General features: G+C 45.2%; 1 protein-coding gene across 15 annotated transcripts in view; it reads right to left on the bottom strand.

The window, feature by feature from the left end:
* Nucleotides 1-442: 442 nt before the first annotated feature.
* Nucleotides 443-23,842, bottom strand: part of git1 (GIT ArfGAP 1) — a 154,415-nt gene continuing 131,015 nt past the window's right edge. For 4 of the 15 annotated variants that reach the window (XM_033046301.1, XM_033046302.1, XM_033046304.1 and 1 more), the window contains 8 exons: nucleotides 21,919-22,071; nucleotides 15,571-15,789; nucleotides 14,152-14,262; nucleotides 7,129-7,205; nucleotides 5,016-5,189; nucleotides 3,125-3,188; nucleotides 1,109-2,301; nucleotides 723-960 (listed from right to left, as the gene is read on the bottom strand). In XM_033046301.1, coding sequence (XP_032902192.1) covers nucleotides 2,089-2,301; nucleotides 3,125-3,188; nucleotides 5,016-5,189; nucleotides 7,129-7,205; nucleotides 14,152-14,262; nucleotides 15,571-15,789; nucleotides 21,919-22,071 — 1,011 coding nt within the window. In that variant the 3' untranslated portion in view covers nucleotides 723-960; nucleotides 1,109-2,088. The other 11 variants (XM_033046291.1, XM_033046292.1, XM_033046294.1 and 8 more) reach the window with 11 other exon arrangements.

Raw genomic sequence — 23,842 nt, 5'->3', positions numbered from 1 at the left:
TCCTCACACACCAACACTATCCTACACACACTAGGGACAATTTACATTTACACCAAGCCAATTAACCTACAAACCTGCACGTCTTTGGAGTGTGTGAGGAAACCGAAGATCTCGGAGAAAACCTACGCAGGTCACGGGGAGAACGTGCAAACTCCGTAGTCATGATGGAACCCGGGTCTCTGGCGCTGTGAGGCAGCAACTCTACCGCTGCACCACCGTGCCGCCATCATTAATAATACATTTTCCACAGCCCCACTTTCTGACAGAAATTTGTTAACGAAGGAGTTAAAAAAACTAGGTTCCTACACTTGAATTTCCCATTCATAATTGATCATCTACAGTTCCCATGGTTTTGCATTCACTGAAGACCATTAAATGTCGTTGACACACGTGCTGGCGATAGTTCCCCCCCCACCCCCCGGTTAATTAAAACTAATAAACATTTACACAAGGCCATTTAATTTCCATAAATAAAAATGAATAAATGGAAGATAATTCTTATTCGTAATTAAGAGTGAGCACAGTAATAAAGACTTGGACTTTAGTGTTATGTTCATGGTCTCATTCTCGTCAGCAATCTGAGCCAGGTCGATTGTTGGCTACACACCCTTAGCACCTGATTCATGGGCGAGGTAGAGTGACGTACACCTACCTACCTACTGATCCATGGAGGAGCATGTCCCTACCTACTGATCCATGGATCAACTTGTCCCTACCTACTGATCCATGGAGCAACATGTTCCTACCTACTGATCCATGGAGCAACTTGTCCCTACCTACTGATCCATGGAGCAACTTGTCCCTACCTACTGATCCATGGAGCAACTTGTCCCTACCTACTGATCCATGGAGCAACTTGTCCCTACCTACTGATCCATGGAGCAACTTGTCCCTACCTACTGATCCATGGAGTAACATTCCCTACCTACCTCCACCATCCATGGAGTAACATGTTCCTACCTACTGATCCATAGAGGAGCATGTCCCTACCTCCGCCATCCATAGAGTAACATGTCCCTACCTACTGATCCATGGAGTAACGTATCCCTACCTACTGATTCATGGAGGAGCATGTCCCCACCTACTGATCCATGGAGCATGTCCTCACCTACTGATCCATGGAGTAACGTACCCTTACCTGCTGCTCCCATGGGCGAGGTAGAGCCACATGGCTGAGAGAATCACCAAGGCAGGTTGACCAAACACTCTCCCCAAATTGTCATACTTGCACCAGGAGAATAGTATTCAGACTTCAAACAAGGACAGACATTTAGTACAACTGATCACCACGGTCACCTAGCGCTGTGAGCGGCTGTAATGAATGTAGTAAACTATCATTGAACCTTGGCTCTAGTATTGATGCATCACCTATGTGACGGTCAATGCAAAACGTGTGGCACCAAGAGAGCAAAGATTGGGAACCGCCAACACTACTGTGGGGGTGCAACGGTCCAAGCAGATCCAACTGTTGTGTGGCATACAATGCACCAGGCAGCCAGCCCACTACTAGGATGTGTGAAGAGGCTCCACTGATCTTCAGCCTCTGGTGACAGATGAAGAGCAGCAGGTGACCTGTGGATCGTCCACGTTGAAGTCGGGTGGTCCGGTGCAAGAACGTACAGAGACGTGTTCGGGATTGAGATGACTTGCTCGCTGGGAGGCAAGATGCCCCGTGTGACATGAATGTTTACGGCGCAGATTCCACCAACAATGTAGTGCGGAGTAATTCTTCCAAGCAACTTAATTGAGGAGTCAGGAATTCCAGTGTAATATCACCTAAGTATTTACATCTTGCCAAAGCGGCAGAGGTTGAAGTCTCCCCGCACTGCAGCCGGTGCTTTGGCCAAGTCATTAGTTAGTGCTAGTTACCTCTGGTTAACTACCACTGCTGCTCTCCACCACAACATTGGAAATTTAAACCTTCGAGAAGCTTTCTTCAACGTGAAAGCCAAAACAATCTATCACAGAAAAACAACCCCACAGGATTGGGATCAGTCTATGTACAGCGGCTCCCGTTGGCCTCTGAAGAAAGATGCCTTTCTTTAGTTCACAAACAACTAATGGAATGTGGCTGAAGTGCATTTAGCGTCATTGTTTTTTCTCACGTGTTGTGATGGTCACCAGCTGCTTGGCTGCCTTAGCAATGTCGTAGGCACACTGGATGACCTGTTGTGTGAGCAGTTGTATATCGACTGGGGCTCCCGGCTCTGGGGGGATCGTTTTCCTGCATTCACACTGCAGTCTGAAGGCACTGGCATTTAGCAACTTCAAAGATGACCGCACTGTGTCCAGAGAAGGTTTCTGATGGTTAAAGAAACACATATATTAATCTGGGTGAACGGACATACAAGTCTAGAGTCATAGTCACAGAGTGATACAGCGTGGAAACAGGCCCTTCCACCCAACCTGCCCATGCCGACCAACATGCCCCATCTACACTGGTCCCACCCCGACCAACATGCCCCGTCTACACTAGTCCCACCCCGACCAACATGCCCCGTCTACACTAGTCCCATCCCAACCAACATGCCCCGTCTACACTAGTCCCACCCCGACCAACATGCCCCATCTACACTAGTCCCACCTGCCTGCGTTTGGTCCATATCTCTCCAAACCTGTACCTGTCTAACTGTTTCTTAGACGTTGCCTCAACTACCCCCTCCAGCAATTTGTTTCATATGCCCACCACCCTTTGTGTAAAAAAGTTACTCCTCAGGTAACTGATAGTCCAAGGGTCACCAATGAGGTAAATGGGAAGTCTGGGCTGCTCTCTAGTTGGTGATAGATGATTCCATTGCCTGGGAAGAAACTGTCCCTGAATCTGGAGATGTGCGTTTTCACACTTCTGTACCTCTTGCCCGATGGGAGAGGGGAGAAGAGGGAGTGGCCGGGGTGAGACTGGTCCTTGGTTATACTGATCAGATGATGTCGGGTTTAGGACTTTAGCCTTCAGGGAATGCAGCTTTAAATGGGTGTCACGTCATCTGGCTCAGGTAGATGGGTCCACTTCAAGACCATCTCTTACCGACACCTATCCTTACTGCAACCAGCAGCATGTTAACTCACCCTTCACCTCACCTCATGTCGACTACATCATCAAGAATACTCTGAAATGAATACTAACCTTTGGAAAAAGAGAAGCCATTTCAGTGACAGCAGAGTGGATCTTTTCAGAACATGGCACAAAACTGTGAATGAAATACACAAAGGATTAGAGTCATTTACTGAGCCCAACCTGTAAAAGTTGCAAAGCATCATCTTTCTTACGTTAGACACACAAGAGAGCGCAGTTGCTGGAATCCCGAGTAAAGATATAGCGAGGTTAGCAGATAGAAGTGTGTTGGCTTGGCAACATGAAACTAGAATGAATTGGCTAAAGAACGACACAAAACGCTGGAGTAACTCAGAAGGTCAGGCAGCATCTATGGAGCAAAGGAATAGGTGACATTTCGAGTCGAGACCCTTCTTCAGAGTCTGGAAACTAGAGATATGAAAGGAGACAAAACAAATCAGAGCCGGCACCAATGAACAAGGAATGGTGGGGCTCGCAATGGTCCATTCTTGCCTGTGGTAGATGGGATAAAGAATGGATACAAACAGTGGAACCTGTAGGGCGACTAGGCTGGGGGAGGAGGGACGGGGGGGGGGGGAGAGACAGGGAATGCAAGGCTTACTTGAAATTAGAGAAATCAATATATACCGCTGGGTTGTAAGCTGCCCAAGTGAAATATGAGGTGCTGTTCCTCCAATTTGGGTATGATGTGTGGGAAAGAACAGCAGATGCTGGTTTAAATCGAAGGTAGACACAAAATGTTGGGGTAACTCAGCGGGACGGGCAACATTTCTGGAGAGAAGGAATGGGCGACGTTTCAGGTCGAGACCCTTCTTCAGACTGATGTCAGGGAGTGGGCGGGATAGAGATAGAATGTAGTTGGAGACAGTCAGATTGGTTGGAGGGGATGGAGCGAGAGGGAAAGCAAGGGCTATCTGAAGTTCGAGAATTCAATGTTCATACCGCTGGGGTGTAAGCTGCCCAAGCAGAATATGAGGTGCTGCTCCTCCAATTTGCGCTGGGCCTCACTCTGACAATGGAGGAGGCCCAGGACAGAAAGATTAGATTGGGAATGGGAGGGGGAGTTGAAGTGCTGAGCCACCGGGAGATCACGTTGGTTAAAATGGACTGAGCGGAGCCTGCACTTGGTCTTGCCGATGTAGAGAAGTTGACACCTGGAACAGCGGATACAGTAAATGTGGTTGGAGGAGGTGCAAGTGAACCACTGCTTCACCTGGAAAGACTGTCGGGGTCCTTGGATGGAGTGGAGGGGGGAGGTAAAGGAACAGGTGTTGCATCTCCTGCAGTCGTGTCTATCTCCAATTTGGGTACATTAATGTGGAGGACTGCGGTTTCTGGTGATTTTGACCAGGGTAGGGATAAAGTCTCACAATGGTAGAGAAAAGTGCTGGAGAAACTCAGCGGGTGCAGCAGCATCTATGGAGCGAAGGAAATGGGTTTCGGCCCAAAACGTTGCCTATTTCCTTCGCTCCATAGATGATGCTGCAGCCGCTGAGTTTCTCCAGCACTTTTGTCTACCTTCAATTTTCCAGCATCTGCAGTTCCTTCTTGAACATAGTCTCACAATTTCAGGACAAGAACTGAATCAAGGAATAGCCAAATGTTGCCAGTCAACCTGGAAACTGGAGGAGATGTGTCCAGCTTGGATCACAGTGAGATCCATCGAGCACCTCCGAGTTTTATATAAACGGAACCATCCAGAACAGAACAGTTAAGGTAAAAGGATTTAAGGCAATCGGAAAGCTACAAGTTACAGAAGGGACGTGGAACAAATGTATGAAAGATATGCAAAAAAGCAACGATGATCAAGGAAAGTTGGAGCCCACAAAGGTCCATTGTTGGTGCGAGCTGGGTGTTTAACATATTCAGTTTGCAATTAATAAATCCGTCATTGTTTATTTAGACTTCATTTTCGACGTTAGAAAGGGATTTCCAGACTGACCTTTCATGCTTACACTCCTGTGCTGCTCGAAGCAGCTCCTGGATGTTTTTGGTGACCTGCTCAGTTTTAAGGATGACGTCCTCTGTACTGGGGAGGCTGGGATCCAGGTCAACCTCGTGTTCATCATACTCCAGATGCAGCTCCTCCTCCCTTCCCATCTTGCCGTCAGCAATACTACGATGGAACAAAAGCAGGAGTCAACATGAATACGGCGTGCAAGAGGACAGTGGGTAGAGCCGCTGCCTCACACCGCCAGAGACCCGGGTGCCACCCTGACCTCGGGTGCTGTCTTTGTGGAGTTTGCACGTTCTCCCCGTGACCTGCGTGGGTTTTCCCCAAAGACATGCGGGTTTGTACGTTAATTGGCCCCCTGTTATTTGTCCCTAGTGTGTAGGGAGTGTTCACAATAGTAGGATAACATAGAACTAGTGTGAATGGGTGATCGATGCTTGGCTTGGACTCAGTGGGCTGAAGGATCTGTTTCCAACCTGCATCTTCAAACTAAACTAATAGCCCAGCATCCAAAACAGTTCCCAGTACATTGCTGGGTGCATTGAGCCAAATGCTCTCTCTCAAGCTCTGGGGCACAGTCTTTCAACAGGCTCCCACCCAGCAGATCAGTGAGGCTCTGTACAGTGCACAATGAACTGAATCATCCTACCACAACCAGAGAGCAGTGTTGAACTACTATCTACCTCATTGGTGACCCTCAGACTATCCTTGATAGTCGGGCTTTGCTGGCTTTACCTTGCACCAAACGTTATTCCCTTATCGTATCTATACCAATGTCTCGATTGTAATCATGTATTGTCTTTCTGCCCACTGGATGTGTGCGTGACAATAAGCGAAATAATCCTCCTGACTCTGCTTCTCAACGGCTTTGACATGCATAGGCTTTTTCACAGGAAAACAAACACAGTGCTGGAGTAACTCAGCGGGTCAGGCCGCATCTGTGGAGAACATGGATAGGTGACGTTTCACAGAGTGCTGGAGTAACTCAGCGGGTCAGGCAGCATCTGTGGAGAACATGGATAGGTGACGTTCCTCGAGTCCTGGCAATGTCCTGGTTAATCTTCTCCGATCCCTAGGACCACCTGATTTTTCTTCTATGGACTTCAGATGCAGATCTAGACTCCACACCATTACTTTTCCCCCTAACCTTAACCCTATGTGGTCTGGTTCCCAATTCCCCTACTCGGGGCAAGAGACTCTGTGCATCTACCCGACCTATGCCTCTCATAAGTTTGTACACCTCTACAAGATCATCCCCTCATCATTCTGCACGACAACCAATAAAGTCCTACCCTAAACCTCTCCCTGTAGCTCAGGTTTCAGTCCTGGCCATATCCTGGTAAATCTTCTCTGGACCCAAGGTTCAGAGGTATATGCCCAGGGTTGAGAAGCTCAACAGAAACCAAACACCTGATATTTCTACCATGGACATCTGATGCAGAACCGGACTCCCAACCCATTACTGGTGACCTTCTTCCTAGTCCGCTGTTGTGATGATCCATGGTGCAGATTTGAGCCAACACCTACTGTACACAGCCTCCTCTCAATGTTTTAGCGCTGACTGACTAGACGCACCTTTCTATGATCAGAACACAAATTACAACTATAGAATCAACAGCAGTACTTGCAGAGATAGCATGTGCATTAAACAGAAAAACCATGTGGCAGAGACGAGAAATTAAGTTCATAAGGGATAGGAGCAGAATTATCTCAGAGGAGTCCAAGTCTACTCTGTCATTCAATCATGGCTGATCTATCTCTCCCTCTTAACCCCATTCTCCTGCCTTCTCCCCATAACCCCTGACACCCGCACTAATCAAGAATCTATCTATCTCTGCCTTACCAAAAAATACACTGACTTGGCCTCCACAGCCGTCTGTGGCAATGAGTTCCACAGATTCACCACCCTCTGACTAAAGAAATTCCTCCTCATCTCCTTGCTAAAGGAACGTCCTGTAATTCTGAGGCTGTGCCCTCTGGTCCTAGACTCTCCCACTAGTGGAAACATCCTCTCCACATCCACTCTCTCCAGGCCTTCCACGTCTAAGGATTGGAGTAGCACATTGGCACGGTGAAGTGTCCGAGTCAACCATCTTCTCACCCTGGTGCCAGATCGATCCCCTGGGTGTTGTCGTAATCACTGTCCGTGCCACTGCCCCGCTTCTCCAGTTTGGACACCTGCAAGGAAGGAGACAAGGTGAGCATGATACTACCTGAAGCTACACACTCAGCATTGCCATTAGTAATCAGCACAGCAACATAGCAGGCTTATCAGAGCTGACGGCCACACAACAGGGAGCACCTTTCATTATTACTACACTGAAAGTAGATTTATTTTACAACTCAAATTTGGTTTTATGTGTACTGGCCATAAGTATTAAGCATCAAAAGAATGATGTAGTCTAATTATTAAAACAAATCACTGGCTCAGGCCCCAGGAAACACACTGGCACCTGAACTGGGGAGGAGTCAGGAAACAGACATTTTTGCAGATTTGTTTATTACCTGAGAGTTATTTATTTACTTAATTTCAAAACAAGATTAATTTCAAAATGTCAAATGGGAACTATTAAAAATAGTTATTGCTATTGGAGGGATACAAATCTGACAGTTGTATGACCCATATTTGGTATAAGATTCCACAGTGACGTAGGCAGGATAAAGCAAATGTTGCTGGGAAAATCCACACTAGATTTGACTCACAACATTGATTAGTTAGGGGCAGCACGGTGGTGTAGCGGGTAGAGCTGCTGCCTTACAGCGCCAGTGACCGGGGTTCCATCCTGACTACGGGAGCTGTCTGTACGGAGTTTGTATGTTCTCCCCGTGACCTGCGCGGGTTTCCTCCCACACGCCTAGGATGTACATGTTTGTCTGTTAATTGGCTTGGTATAAATGTAAATTGTTCCTGTGTGTCAGATAGTGTTAATGTGCTGGGTGATCGCTGGCTGATGTGGACTCAGTGGGCTGAAGGGCCTGTTTCCATGCTGTATCTCTAAACTAAACTAGTTGCTGCAGGAGGCCCCTGGTGGCCATGCAAGGAGGACGACCATAACGACCATAACGAAGGTAACGGGACGAAGGTAGCGGGACGACCATAACGAAGGTAACGGCTGCAACGGGCTTTTGTGGCCAGCTGAAGCTGGGACTGTTAAATTGACCGACTCTTGCATATAGACTCAACGGGGCTGTTTCTATGCATTACGTGCTAAACTGGGGATTACACTAATGTAGGGCAATAATCTTACTGATCTATATAGTACCTAGGGCACACGTGATAATAAAGGAACCATTGAAGCATATATTTTCCAATGGCTGTTTGTATTGCAACAGTTCTTAACCAGAGGAAAGCCCAATAATATTTGTGGAATTCTAGGATTAGCACTTTGACTGGATTCTGAAATGTATGACTTTAACTTTTATCATTTTTTGAATCTCAATTTTTTAGTCAAATCTTTGTGGCATACATTTTGAACATGAAGATTTATAATTTTACATTCTCTTACACCCAAAGTGTCAGCAGTTACAGTTTTAATAGAAAAGAGAAAATATATAGAACGCATGCATTCATCTGAAACTTTCCTTAAAAAATACTTACACGATGACAGATGGTTCCAATACATCACTGTTCTGCTTCAAGGCATCTTTTTGATACCAAATACCAGCTGCTATATAGGTCTGGATTATCTCCCCTTTTGTTTAAATTATCAAATGTTCCAAATTTAAGAAAAATCTCTTTTCACATTTAAGGTAACAATATTTTACACTCGAGTTACAATTTAAACTGCAAGGAAATCTTTTTATTGTGGTGTTGATATAGGCTTATTATATTAATCGGTTACTTGTTAAAGAGGACTTTTATCCTAACCACTGACATTTTGTAATGAATAATTTCATTGCACAATTGTTTCGTAAAAATATTTTAAAATATTGACAGCTGCCAATTGTTGCCAAATCTCAGTCTGTTGACGTTTGACTTTGGATACAGTCAATGGCAGATATCATGTCCATGATAGACACAAAAAGCTGGAGTTGCACAGTGTGCCAGTCAGCTCCTCTGGGAAAAAGGAACAGGTGCCTCTTCAGGTTGAGACCTCATGATATTGAACTTGGATTTCTCTATCAAAATGTCAAGTGGTTAATATTCCCACCGAGATCTGGAGCTTAGCTCATGAATGGACTGAATGCTAAATAGGAGATTTTGAATTAGAATAGTTTCACTAAATGTTTCCATGAGATGGTTTCCTCATAACCTAATCATTTTAATACCAAACTATGCTAATCTAATCTTGCCTTTAAAAAAATTAATTGGAAACTTGCATTATTTTTCAGCTGACTAGGAGACTTCATTAAACTAGTGACTAGGGGTCTGTGAACAAATCAATTGATTACATTGATTATATTGGCATTCAAATTAGTGCTTTCTCCCTCTCTGAATGCTTTGAATACATCTGAAGTGAAACACAAGCTGAATGGATAGGTACAAAATGCTGGAGTATCTCAGTGGGTCAAGGAGAATTTCTCCACAGATGCTGCCTGACCCGCTGAGTTACTGACCGGTTGCATCGTGGCTTGGTTCGGCAATTTGAGCGCCCTGGAGAGGAAAAGACTACAAAAAGTAGTAAACACTGCCCAGTCCATCATCGGCTCTGACCTTCCTTCCATCGAGGGGATTTATCGCAGTCGCTGCCTCAAAAAGGCTGGCAGTATCATCAAAGACCCACACCATCCTGGCCACACACTCATCTCCCCGCTACCTTCAGGTAGAAGGTACAGGAGCCTGAAGACTGCAACAACCAGGTTCAGGAATAGCTACTTCCCCATAGCCATCAGGTTATTAAACCTGGCTCGGACAAAACTCTGAACATTAATAACCAATTATCTGTTATTTGCACTTTACCAGTTTATTTATTCATGTGCGTATATATTTATATCATGGTATATGGACACACTGATCTGTTCTGTAGTAAATACCTACTATTTTCTGTGTACTTAAGCAAAGCAAGAATTTCATTGTCCTATACAGGGACACATGACAATAAACTCACTTGAACTTGAACTTGAGTTACTCCAGCACTCTGTGAAACATCAGCTATCCATGTTCTCCACAGATGCTGCCTGACCCGCTGAGTTACTCCAGCACTCTGTGAAACATCACCTATCCATGTTCTCCACAGATGCTGCCTGACCCGCTGAGTTACTCCAGCACTCTGTGTGTCTATCTTTGGTATAAACCAGCATCTGCAGTTCTTTGTTATTATATTATTGAATTGTTATTTTTTATTGATCTCATTGCTAAATGGAATGCTGCAGGAATGGACAAGGGGTAAGGCACCAAAAATTAAAGATCATCTTGCAGGCAAGGATGTCTGAAGAAAGGCTTGACCTGAAACATCACCTGTGAATTCCCTCCTCAGATGCTGCCTGACTTCCTGAGTTCCTCTAGCAGTTTGTGTATTGTTTAAGCAAGAATTAACTATGGCTATACTGAACAGTAAGATCTTGGAATCATCTGCATTACAGCCTCTTCATGCAGTTTTCTAACTAAAAGAGTGCTGTTCCTTTATTTTACAAGGTCAGTGTTAGAAACTTTGATTGCAATGTTATCATTCAGCATTAAAAAAAAATACAACCCTCACTAAGAAAAATGTAATTTAACCCTTTGAGGACCACATTGGCGTCTGCATTGCAGTTAAACATCTTAGTAAAAAGGTTAAGTCTTTGGTGTGCCACAGAATCTGCAGCAGCTTGTTTTACAGTGGAATTACCAATAGATCACTAACTGTTGTATCGGATCATTTCATTATGGACAATGTTCTCAGAGGGTTAACAACCTTAAGGATGTAAACAGTTCTGCAATCTCATTTAATAAAATCTATGAATATTTCGACTCAGTTTTTGTAAATCTAAACTTGGTTCCACGCAGCTGAGGAAATGTCTGTCGGTAACAGTTCACGTTAGACCAGAGAGGGGAAGACATATATTTGAATTGATTGACATTTCATTTTTTGTGTAGAATAGTAATGGAGTTTTCGCACAATTCCCCCCCCGTAGGTTGGACCACCTTGTGTGATTTTCCCACAAAGTTACCATTGGTCCCTGGAGCCAAAGGTTATTTGGTGCAATAAGACCATTAAAAAAAACAGATGTTGATGTTTCATAACGTTTGCATTAACAGCTTCCATGCTTGCCTTTAAAACATTAAAAAATATTCATTACCTACTTTCATTTAAATTTACAAAACCTGTGTCTCAATATAATTAAAAAATGAAGGAAGAAAATCAGCATTTGAAGGGTTAATGTGGAAATACATTACGTCAGGAGTAGAGAGAATGCTTGAATAGCAAATGGCCTTGCTTGGCACATTGTCACCATGAAAGCCAGTGTACTCTTCAAGGTAGGGGTGATAAAGATGTCAGAAAGGAAGCAATGGTTAGACTGGAATCACAGTGGCCACATTACATCACAGGAGCTCATGTTTTGGAATGCCTGACAGATGTACCTGTTTACCCATTGCACCTCCAGCTAGTCTTTGCCCACATCTCAGTGACAATTCTTTCATGACTGATATTACTGGTGTGGGCAATTTGGGCCGAAGGATCTGTTTCCACGCTGTAAGATTCTATAACTCTATGACCAGAGGGGTTGGTCCTAAGATCGTAAATGATAGGAGTAGAATTAGGCCATTCGGCCCATCAAGTCTACTCCGCCATTCAATCATGGCTGATCTATCTCTCCCTCCTAACCCCATTCTCCTGCCTTCTCCCCATAACCCCATACAAGTCAAATACATTGCTGCGGTCCCAGAGAGGCACAAATTAGAACATGGATATCAGATTTAATTCACTTTAAGATATTAGTGAGCTTTAAGCATAACCATTATGCGACCATAATGTGGCTCCATTATACGACCATCCCTGGCCCATTCACCGATGTATATCTGCTATACGGAGAGGTCGGCAGTTGCAACGTGCCCCATTTCCCCACGATAGGCTTGAGGTGCCGATCTAGCCAGCTCCTTGATCTATGTCCCCATTCTGTTAGGTTTCAACAGACCTGCACCACAACTTCATTAGTTAATGCCCTACCCATACTACATTTGTTAAATTGGCTCAATAGAATCAGTTGAATTCTCGCCAATGTTTTCAGCTCTAAGTGTGAATTAACTTTTCCCCACATTTCTATTGTAAAGAGTGGCAGAGGTGGCCGCACGGTGGCGCTGCGGAAGAGTTGCTGCCTCACAGCGCCAGAGACATGGGTTCAAACCTGACTACGGGTGCTGTCTGTGTGGAGTTTGTACGTTCACCCTGTGACCACGTGGGTTTTCTCCAGGTGCTCTGGTTCCCTTCCCCGTTCCAGACAAGCAGGTTTGTAAGTTAATTGGCTCTGGTGTGTAGGATATGAAAATGGGATAACATAGAACTGGTGTACAGGTGACTGTAGGTCGGCATAGACTCAGTGGGCTGAAGGGCCTGTTTCCACGCTGTAACCTTAAACTGATACTTTAAAGATTGCACTTCCTTGCCCTATCTTCCATTGTCAAATGAAATAGTTTGATTTCTAAAACTGAATCAAGGCTGATTGAAAATGATGAGTAATTTGGAAGATAAAAACTCCATTTAATTGGTTTCTTTACCAGAAATTATTCATGTTACAAGGGAAATATATGAATGGGCGAAATTGGCTTGAATTGGGGAGGGAGGGGGGGGGGGGGGGGGGGGGGGGGGAGACACCTTCTGCAATAGGAACACCAAGCTTTGTCTCCTCCTATCGAGGTCCCTGCAGACGGAGGGATATAATTTTGGCGCCAGATCTACTGGGAATGCGGCAACTATAATGCTTCTGGGGGTTCCCCCACTTGCTGATAGGGCCATCATACAGCACGGAAACAGAAACAGGCCCTTCGGCCCAACTCATCCACGCCCGTTAAGATACCTCATCCAAGCTAATGACCGCATTTGGTCCATATCCCTCTAAACCTTTCCTATCCAAGTATCTGTCCAAATGTCTTTTAAATGTTGTTATAGTACCCCTTGCCCAACTTGCCCACACTGACCAAGATGCCCCATGTATACTAGCACCACCTGCCTGCGTTTGACCCACATCTCTCTAAACCTTCCCTATCCATGGACCTGTCCAAATGTATTTTAAATGTTATAGTACCTACCTCAACTACCTCCTGTGGCAGCTCGCTCCATTTCCCACCAGCCTCTGTGTGGAAAAAGGCTCTTCGGGTTTGTTTTAAATCTTTGCCCTCTCATCTTAAATCTATGTCCACTGGTTCTGGACGCCACTACCCTGGGAGAAATTCTGTGCATTCACTCTCATTGCCCTCATTCTTCAGAGTAGGATTTTAAAACTGTACTATAACTGGATTAATCCCTATCAAAATTGTGACTTTAAAATGACCAGCTATATTCAGGCCAAGCTGATAACATAACAGCTGTATTACAGATTATGTCAATCATATTCTGATACAGTACATGATGCAAATGTTGGATTTCCCCAAATCTTTTGGTGAAGAAGCTAACACCACTCAAACTGATAGTTTTCTATCAAAATAATGGTAAATTAATGATAACAGTGGCAAAATAAGGGCAGATGGTGGCCTACCATGCAATGAAACTGAATTAAAATGTAGAATTACAGAATTCTACCAGCATTCTAACCATAGGTTTAAGGTGAGGGGGGGGGGGGGGGGGGGAGATTTAATAGCAACCTGCTTTAAACAAGGGGTGGTGGGTGTGTGGAACGAGCTGCCAGGGGAGGTAGTTGAGGCAGGGACTATCACAATGTTTAAAAAACATTCAGACAGTATAAGAAATGTTTAGAGGGATATGGGACAAACACGGGCAGGTGGGACTAGTGTAGCTGGGACATGTTGGTCGGTGTGGGCGAGTTCCACGCTGTACCACTCTATGGCTAATTCATAAACTAATTATCTTAACAAATCATTGTGCGATCTCCTTTGACGTTCGTCATGTTGGCATTCCAAAAAAAGAACCTCCTGTGTTTGAAAGGAAAGCAGAAGCCAAGGTTAGAGGATGAGGTGGAGCCATGCAAAGGGCATGGGTGGTGAGCAAGCCTAGGACACTTGCTGGAAGCCTCTCTGCCCCCTTCTTACTTGAGCCCAACTGAGATGGTAGTTAACCACCGATCTGCCGCAGTCCTGAGAACAGGACAGTTGGGGAGAGAAGGGGAAGGGCACAGAGGTCGCGGAGACACCCCTGCGAATCTGTAACATGGAAGGGACAGTGTAAACAATGGTGTGCACATAGACATTGATGAATTTTCAAAATTAAACCATGCACACATTTTGCTACAGGCATTTTGCAGTTTGGAGAAAAATATCGGTTAAACAGTTTCATACTGAACGTGTCATCTCATGTAAGATCTATTGGCAGATTGAGTAGTCTGTTAATGCAACATGCACATTGAATTAATAGAACAAAACAGGGCAGATGAAGCGACATTCACAGAGCCTTATGGTGAATCAATGCAACATTCCTTATTTAACCAGTCTCTAATATAGTCTTCACATGATTACACAGTATATGGTTTAGTTGTTCGCTGGCCTCATTTACTCAATCTTCTTGGAAATGTTTACTGCATCATCAAACAAAAATAAAATCAAAGTTTACCAAATGTTTAATCTACACAAAGGTGTTAGTGCACATCCAAAACCTTAAGCACAGTTTACTTTTGCAGGAGCAGGATTGCAACTATCTTTTTCTAATGAGCCTGCACTTCCCTTCTAATGACTTTCCCTGCCACCCACCCCACCGCCCACTAGAAATATTTGTGCCTTTACAGTCTCCAGCTTCTCTGGTGAAACATGTCTTCCCTGTTCCTGCTGGCTGGCTCAGAACAGCCAACTCTTGTATCTACTCCTCTGGACTCAATTAGATTTCATTTCACTTCTCAAATGGGCGGCATGGTGGCGCAGCGGTAGAGTTGCTGCCTCACATCGCCAGAGACCCGGGTTCCATCCTGACTACGGGTGCTGTCTGTAAGGAGTTTGTACGTTCTCCCCGTGACCTGCGTGGGTTTTCTCCGGGTGCTCCAGTTTCCTCTCACACTCCAAAGATGTACAGGTTTGTAGGTAAATTGGCTTCAGTAAAAATTGTAAATTGTTCCAAATGTGTGTAAGATAGTGTCAGTGTACGGGGATCATTGGTCGGCACGGACTCGATGGGCTGAAGGGCCTGATTCCATGCTGTATCGCCAAACAAACAAACTAAATGGAATAAAAACTAGATTTCTATGCCACTGAAAACTTGATAAGTAGCTAAACTTGCTTGACTTAAAGGTAATTTAATTTTACCGGTGATTCTGTTACTTAGCCGGTATGAGGCAGTTAAATGTATGGTTAAGTTGGTTTAGAAGACAAAGGAGTTGCTGCCCTACTGTTATACAAGGGCATTATCCATACACTAACTAGTTATCTTAGCTTGGCTGGTAATGGTTAGGCACTCAGATAGGTTAGTAAAGATCACTATGCCTTAAGTATGAAAGTAAATCCACTTTGCAAGTATTAACTCACACTGCAATCCAAAGGCTGTAGTCGTGTGACAATATCATCTGTAGTTTTTCCAAAGGATTTCTGGCCAGACCGGGTTTCATACATGGACACCGCTTGCCGATCGCGTCTATTTGCACTGACATGAGGGGCAAGATCCTGCCGCTCACCGGCAGCCGATGATGGGTGCAGACTAGGACTTTCATGCTTCATTTGGGCATTCTCTGTCTGCAGTTTGTTAATCTGACATGTAATGAAAGAGAGCCAAACATCTTAAAAAATAGCAATTGAATATCTAAGCTCCCACCTTTATTCAGTTTAAACATCTATTTTGTTAAAAAATCTGACAGTGATGTTGCAGATAGGACAGGATAGAGGAAAAAGATTCAGTGCACGTGCTGTGGTTAAAGTATGTTGTTTTACATTTCATAGACAATAGATGCAGGAGTAGGCCATTCGGCCCTTCGAGCCAGCACCGCCATTCAATGTGATCATGGCTGATCATCCCCAATCAGTACCCCGTTCCTGCCTTCTCCCCACATCCCTTGACTCCGTTAGCCCCAAGAGCTAAATCTAACTCTCTCTTGAAAACATCTAGAATTCAGACTAGTATATCCAGAGTTAGAGATACGTGTTTATTAAATATTAGTGTGATTGTGTATTTCATAACTATTTATACGTTTCCAGTTCTGTAGCCAGACAGGCTAGGGTTGCACCAAACCATTCGAAGCACTGGGCAGAGCAAAAATGTCAACACTGTTGCTACATTCTCTCCTCGACTTCTTGGGGCTGCCTGTGCACGCACGAACAAGGGAATCCCAAAGCTGCGATTGGTTGGAAGATAGCCACAAAAAGCTGGAGTAACTCAGCGGGACGGGCAGCATCTTTGGAGAGAAGGAATAGGTTTGTTCGTTCGTTCGCTCGTGTGTCAGATGATGTAACTTGCTGTTGGCTTCTGTCGTCATCCAACATGTTGACAGAATTGTCGCCCAATGCGTTACAGAGTGCATCGCGTCATCGCTTCCAGGGATCGCCATGACGAGGCTTCTGTCATGATACCCTTCTTCAGACCCGAAACGTCACCCATTCCTTCTCTCCAGAGACGCTGCCTGACCCGCTGAGTTACTCCAGCCTTTTGTGTCTATCATCAGTGTAAACCAGTATCTGTTGTTCCTTCCTACACATTGAGTGATGAAGCTGCTTTGCCAACTCCACCCGCCTTGTGCTGGAGCTCACACACACCTAGACATCTGCTGATGAAGAGCCACTCTGTGATGGAGGGACAGAGGCAAGGTTTGTGACGTCAGAGATTCAACTTTTAGGTTAATTAGCAGTTTTTAAATTTAAAAAATAGTTTTAGTCTATCTTCTGGGACTTCTAAAGATTAAGGGGTGTTAGAGAGTTAAAGAGTTTTACACCAGAGGGTGGTGAATCTGTGGAACTCATTGCCACAGACTGTTGTGGAGGCCAAGTCAGTGGATATTTTTAAGGCAGAGATAGCTAGATTCTTGATTAGTACGGGTGTCAGAGGTTATGGGGAGAAGGCGGGGGAATGGGGTTAGGAGGGAGAGATAGATTAGCCATGATTGAATGGCGGAGTAGACTAGATGGGCCGATTGTGCTCCTATCATTTATGACCTTATGACTCCTGTTAATCAGTTTATCTCTCCTTCCTGAATGGTTCCAGGCTGTGATTCATTGAATCTTACAGCATAGGTAGAGGTGAAAGTACCTACACTGTGAAAAATGGCTCCTATTAGACTCACTCACTCATGGCCTTATGATTTCTAAAATGTTAATATTCAGTCGTTGATAGTTCAGGCCGTCCCAGTCTGTGGCCTAACTGCATGAGAGATTGTTCACCACTTTGTGAACCTATTCTGTTCTTGGTCTCCACTAACAATGCTACTCCATTTGAGTCTTGCCGCACAGGGGGACAACGTCTCAGGCTCGCATTATCCTATTGCCACATCTCAGTTGATTTACTATCTATTGTAAACTCACTGGGAATTGGAAAGTCCAGTTGAATGTATTATAAAAACAAAATGTAATTATTCCATGGTGCAGATATGTACAAATACTTTAGTAGGAAGACCAAAGTCTTTGGCAAACATATTTGTTTATACACACAAGGCATTTATAGAGCGTCAAGAATGATTCATTGTCATATGTACCAACAGAGCAATTACATTCTTATAGCAGCATGATCGGTCTGTAAACACAGCACTCAGTGACAGGAGCAGAATTAGGCCATTCGGCCCATCAAGTCTCCTCCGTTATTCAATCATGGCTGATCTAATCGCTGCAGCGGTTAGTTTATTTTAGTTTAGAGATACAGCGCGGAAACAGGCCCTTCGGCCCACTGAGTCACAAGGTCATAAGTGACAGGAGCAGAATTACGCCATTCGGCCCATCAAGTCTCCTCCATTCAATCATGGCTGATCTATCTCTCCCTCCTAACCCCATTCTCCTGTCTTCTCCCCATCACCCCTGACACATGGACTAATCAACAATCTATCTATCTCTGCCTCCACAGTGGCAATGAATCCCACAGATTCACCCCCTTTGTTGTCAAAGCCAGTTCAGCCATTGGGATCAACACACTGCTTTGTGCCTAGTTTCAAATGCAAGTTAGCTGCAGGCCAAGTTTCAAGCCGCAAGTCCAATTACAAACTGAAAATTGCTATGTACAGGTTGGAAAACTGGCAGCAAAGCAAAACAAATTAACAGCAACAGTAGAGGGCCAATATTCCAGTGACTAATAGGTTGCAGCAATGTGGTTACTTTTATCTTTGATGACAGAGCTCTCATGCCAAAGTTTGTCTCCACCATTAACTTTCCCTGCAGCGAAACCTCTGATCTCGAGTGTGTGTTTGTGTACTTCTTTTGCAACAGGCCAGCTCAAATAATGGATTTAATTAGGTAGCTCGGCTTTTCCTACTGACACTGTAACAGAACACAGGAGCTTAAGCTAACAAGTTGCTTCACAGTGAAAGGTAATAATTCAACAAACAGGTCTAACAGCAGCAGACTATATGTGTGGAGGAAGGAACTGCAGATGTTGGTTTACACCAAAGAATGACACAAATGCTGGAGTAACTCAGTGGGTCAGGCAGCATCTCGGGAGAGAAGGAATAGGTGGCGATCGGGTTGGAGACCATTCTTCAGACACTGTTTACAGTGCAGGATGTTGCAAGATAAAGAAGGCTGACCAATGTGGACAAGGCCAACATTTGCTGGCCGTGTGCTATCTGCTGCAACTTCATTTTAAGCTCTGCATTTCACGATCAAACAGTGGAAACATTGTAAACAAACATGAACCAAGTAGTGACAGAGGAAGGACATCCCGGGGCCTCATCGCTTGCAAGGACCTTCAATTTAAAAGGCTCACCCACAATTAGCTGACATGTCAAGCCTTAACCAGAGGACACAAAGTGCTGGAGTAACTCAGCAGGTCAGGCAGCATCTCAGGAGAACGTGGATAGGTAACGTTTTGGTAGGGACTCTTTAGGAGGGCACATCATCCGAGGACGTACACTCCATTGAGGATAAATGGGAATCCTGTGGATAGGGTGAGCTGTTTTAAATATCTGGGAGTCCACATCTCCGAGGATATGACATGGACATCACACGCCTCAGCACTCATGAGTAAGGCAAGGCAGCGCCTTTACCACCTCAGGCAATTGAGGAAATTCAGAGTGTCTCCGAGGATCCTCCAGTGCTTCTACGCAGCGGCTGTGGAAAGCATCTAGTCCGGGAATATTGCCATCTGGTTTGGGAATTGCTCTGCCCAGGACAAGAAGGCTCTGCAGAGAGTAGTGCGTTCGGCCGAACGCACTATGGGAACTTCACTCGCCCCCCTGCAGGAACTATACATCAGGAGGTGCAACTCCAGAGCCAACAATATCATGAGAGACCCCTTCCACCCTTGCAACGGACTGTTCCAGCTGCTACGGTCAGGCAAACGCCTCCATTGCCATGCTGTGAGAACGGAGAGGTTGAGAAGGAGTTTCTTCCCAGAGGCCATTCGGACTGTAAACTCCTATCTCACCTGGGACTAACTCTACTGAATGTTTTTCCTTCCAATATTTATTATGTAAAAGAATATGTGTGTGTTTATGATTGTGTTTGTAGTTTGTTTGGTTTGTCTGTTTGTCTTTTTGCACAAAGTCCGCGAGCATTGCCATTTTCATTTCACTGCACATCTCGTATGTGTATGTGACGAATAAACTTGACTTGACTTGACTTTTTCAAACTGAAGAAGGATCGTGACACCTATCCATTTTGTCCAGAGATGCTGCCTGACCCGTTGAGTTACTCCAGCACTTTGTGTCTATCTTTGGTATAAACCAGCATCTGCAGTTCTTTGTTATTACACCTAGCCAGAATCAGCAGAGTGGAAGCACACTATGAGGGAAGGATTGTTGGAAGCTGGAAGCAACTGAGAAAGGGATATTCCAGTGAATGGACACGTAAGGAGCTGCAGAATACTGGAATCTTGAGCAAACACAAAAGTGATTGATGCACGCAACGGGTCAGGCAGCATCTTCAGGGGGAAATGGACAGGCAACTTTTCAAGTTGGGATCCTTCTTCAGACAGAAGGGTCCCCACCCAAAACGTCACCTATACATTCCCTCCACGGATGCTGCTCGACCCATTGAGTTCTTCCAGCACTTTGGGTTTTGCTGAAGGTTCCAGTGAACGCCTGCACAGATCATGGTGACGCAGGGAGGAGTAATAATTACAGATGCCTACCGTACATGAACACTGAGCATCATCAGTTCATCCTGTAGCTGCTCGGCCTGGTCACGTATCTGGTGCAGGGTGGGATGTTTGACCAGGACCAGTACAGGTGGCCCCCAGCAGTGGGGTGGATCAGAAGGCCAGAAGAGATAGGAGTAGAATTAGGCCATTCGGCCCATCGTCTACTCCACCATTCAATCATGGCTGATCTAGCTCTCCCTCCTAACCCCATTCTCCTGCCTTCTCCCCATAACCTCTGACACCCGTAATAAACAAGAATTTATCTATCTCTGCCTTAAAAATATCCACTAACGTGGCCTCCACAGCTCTAAAGAACTAAAGAAATTGCTCTTCATCTCCTTCCTAAAAGAATGTCCTTTAATTCCTCTGGTTCTAGACTCTCCCACTAGTGGAAACATCCTCTCCACATCCACTCTATACAAGCCTTTCAATATTCTTTATGTTTCAATGAAGTCCTCCCTCATTGTTCTAAACTCCCGTGAGTACAGGCCTTATGCTGATAAACAGTCATCATAGGTTGACATGCACATTCCTGGGATCATTCTTGTCAACCTCCTCTGGACCATTTCTGGAGCCAGCACATCCTTCCTCAGATATGGTGCCCACAATTGCTCACAATTATGGTATGGATGGTATGGTGTGAAGAGCTGATCGATGCCACCAGCCCCTGGCAAACTGAGCACCAGGTACACAAGTTGCAGCCTAGTCTGGAGAAAGACTCACTAGCTGAGTTTCCTGCAGCAATCACCTCTGCTGGGCTCTGATGCAACACAATGGTGGGACAATGTCATTAGCCGAGTATGTGTGGTCAGATACATTTAATGAAGCCAAATCAAATGTAGTATGGATAAGCAGCAAGCATAGAATGGAGAGGCAAACATACATGTGTACTCAATAGAATGGAAAAGCAACATACATGTGTACTCAATGGGAAGAAGCAGCATACATATATGTGTACTCAATGAAGGATACTGAAATAGACCTTCCCTTTTAAATGTAGCCTGAGTTTTTGTAGCTCTGATGCTAAATGTCCAATCAATGAGGACCAGCGATCGACAAAACCATTAAATGGTTCACCTCTCTCGTTCCAAACCTGCTCTACATCTGAAGTATTTACTTTAGAAATATTCGTTATAAATAATAACAATTTGCCTGTCAGTGAATCTAGAAATAATGTGAAAGCAAATTCCTGGGAAAATAAATTATTTTAAAAAAAGCCAATAAAAGCTATTAAATCTTCTGTCATATGTACAGCGGCACGGTGGCGCAGCGGTAGAGTTGCTGCCTCACAGCGCCAGAGACCCGGGTTCGATGCTGACTACGGGTGCTGTCTGTACGGGGTTTGTACATTCTCCCCGTGACCTGCGTGGGTTTTCACCGGGTGCTCCGGTTTCCTCCCACACTCCAAAGACGTACAGGTTTATGGATTAGGTAGCTTGTGTAAAAGTTGTAAATTGTCCCTGCTGTGGATAGAGGTAGTGTCGGGTGTGATCGCTAGTCGCTGCGGACTCGGTGGGCCGATGGGCCCGTTTCCGCGCTGTATCTCCAGACTACTGCCGATATTCCCCCTAACTGTGCGCGGGCTGGCGGGGCTGGCGTGCACTCACCTGCATCTGCAGCCTCCGCAGCTCCTCACTGAGGTTGTTGTTCACTTTCATCAGCTGCTGAACCTTGGCCTCGGAAGCAGCCAAGGCTTTTTTCACCTCCAGGTATTCCTGCAGTGTGATGGGGCCGTCCGACAAGTCTGAAGAATCCATGCTCTGTAGGTTTAAACAACATGCAGATTACTCGTGGGGGAAAACACACAACACGGCTTACAGCATCACTGAACCAAGACTGTAGAAGTACCACATTCACACCAAAGCTGACATTTGTAACCTATTGACACGGATTGAAAGAAAAAGTTGCCACTTTGTAACACTTTCTCACTTGTATTCTCCAATTTTGGGCAACACGTCACCCTATCCTTTTCCTTCTTTCCCTTGTCACCTTCTCCCCCTCTTTCCTGACACTGGTGCACAAACATTCTCCCCCTTTCCCACCCCCCTCTCACTCTGCCAGCCCCTCTCCCACTAAACCTTCCCCACTCCCACCCCCCTCTCACTAGGCCAGCCCCCCTCTCATTATGCCACCCCTCTCCAACCCCCCTCTATGCCAGCCCCTCTCCCACTAAACCATCCCCTCTCCCACCCCTCGCTCACTAGCCCAGCCCCTGTCTTTCCCCCTGTCCGCTCCCTCTGGTTTGACATTTAATTCCTCTTTCAAACCTCTCCTCACCAACACCCTTTTGGTCACTCATTTGTCTCCTTTTCACTTCTGATCTTTGCCCCCCCTCTCCACTCACCTGTGTGCAACCATCACCTGCCAGTCTTTGTCCCACCCCACCCCCACTGTAATCTGTCTGAAGAAGGACCAGGACCCAAAAGGACTGGAAATTCTCCAGCACTGTGTTCTACGCAAGACTCCAACGTCTGCGCTTTCACTGTGCCCACGATTGTTCTCCTTCCTCTCTCTGTCCCCCTCTGGTGAATGGACGCTCAGATCACTCAGCATTTTCACACAGCAGCTTCAGGAAATATCTCTTTGCATTTGACTAATGACAGTAATCGTTGCATTGGTCTGGATTGAAACTTCTGAGCTATAAGATTGGGGATGGTGACACCAGGAACGGCAGATACTGGAATTATGAGTAAAACACAAAGTGCTGGAGGAACTCATCAGGTCCAGCAATTGATAAGTGACCTATGGAGTTGGGACCCTTGTTCAGACTGATTCGAGGCAGTGCTGGGGCTGGGAATAAGTCCCTCCAGTGAGGAAGTGCAGATGGCCTGTAGGAGGCAGCATCATGTACTGTGGTAGATGGCAGAATCATGAAGCAATTTGTCATATTGATTAATTAAATAAGTTTTAAATGGAATGATTGTTTACATTTGCCACCTGTGACATAACCATCTGAAGTCTGCAACGCTGCCCAAATAGAAGGTTCGATGTTGGTTGGTTTCACGTGGTATTTATCATCTGCATTTAAGTTTGTAGATTTAAAGCCTCTATTTTACTTTCTTGCTGTTGAGCATTGTTTAGCTTAGTTTAGAGATACAGCACGGAAACAGGCCCTTCGACCCACCAAGTCTGCACCAACCAGCGATGCCCGCACACTAACACTATCCTACACACACTAGGGACAATTTTACATTTATACCAAGCCAATTAACCTCCAAACCTGTACGTCTTTGGAGTGTGGGAGGAAACCGAAGGTCTCCGAAGAAACCCACGCTGGTTACGGAGAGAACGTACAAACTCTATACAGACAGTACCCGTGGCCAGGATGGAACCCGGGGTCTCTGGTGCTGTGAGGCAGCAACTCTACCCGCTGCGCCACTGTGCCACTAACATAGTTGAGCAAATGTTGAACATTTGATTAGTACGGGTGTCAGGGGTTATGGGAGAAGGCAGGAGAATGGGGTTAGGAGGGGAAGATAGATCAGCCATCATTGAATGGCGGAGTAGACTTCACATTTTATAGCAGTAGAA

The sequence above is a fragment of the Amblyraja radiata genome, chromosome 28 (assembly GCF_010909765.2).
Source record: "Amblyraja radiata isolate CabotCenter1 chromosome 28, sAmbRad1.1.pri, whole genome shotgun sequence".
Classification (NCBI taxonomy): Eukaryota; Metazoa; Chordata; class Chondrichthyes; order Rajiformes; family Rajidae; genus Amblyraja; species Amblyraja radiata.
Note: the sequence above shows the minus strand (reverse complement) of the source record. Positions and strands in the feature narration are given on the sequence as shown.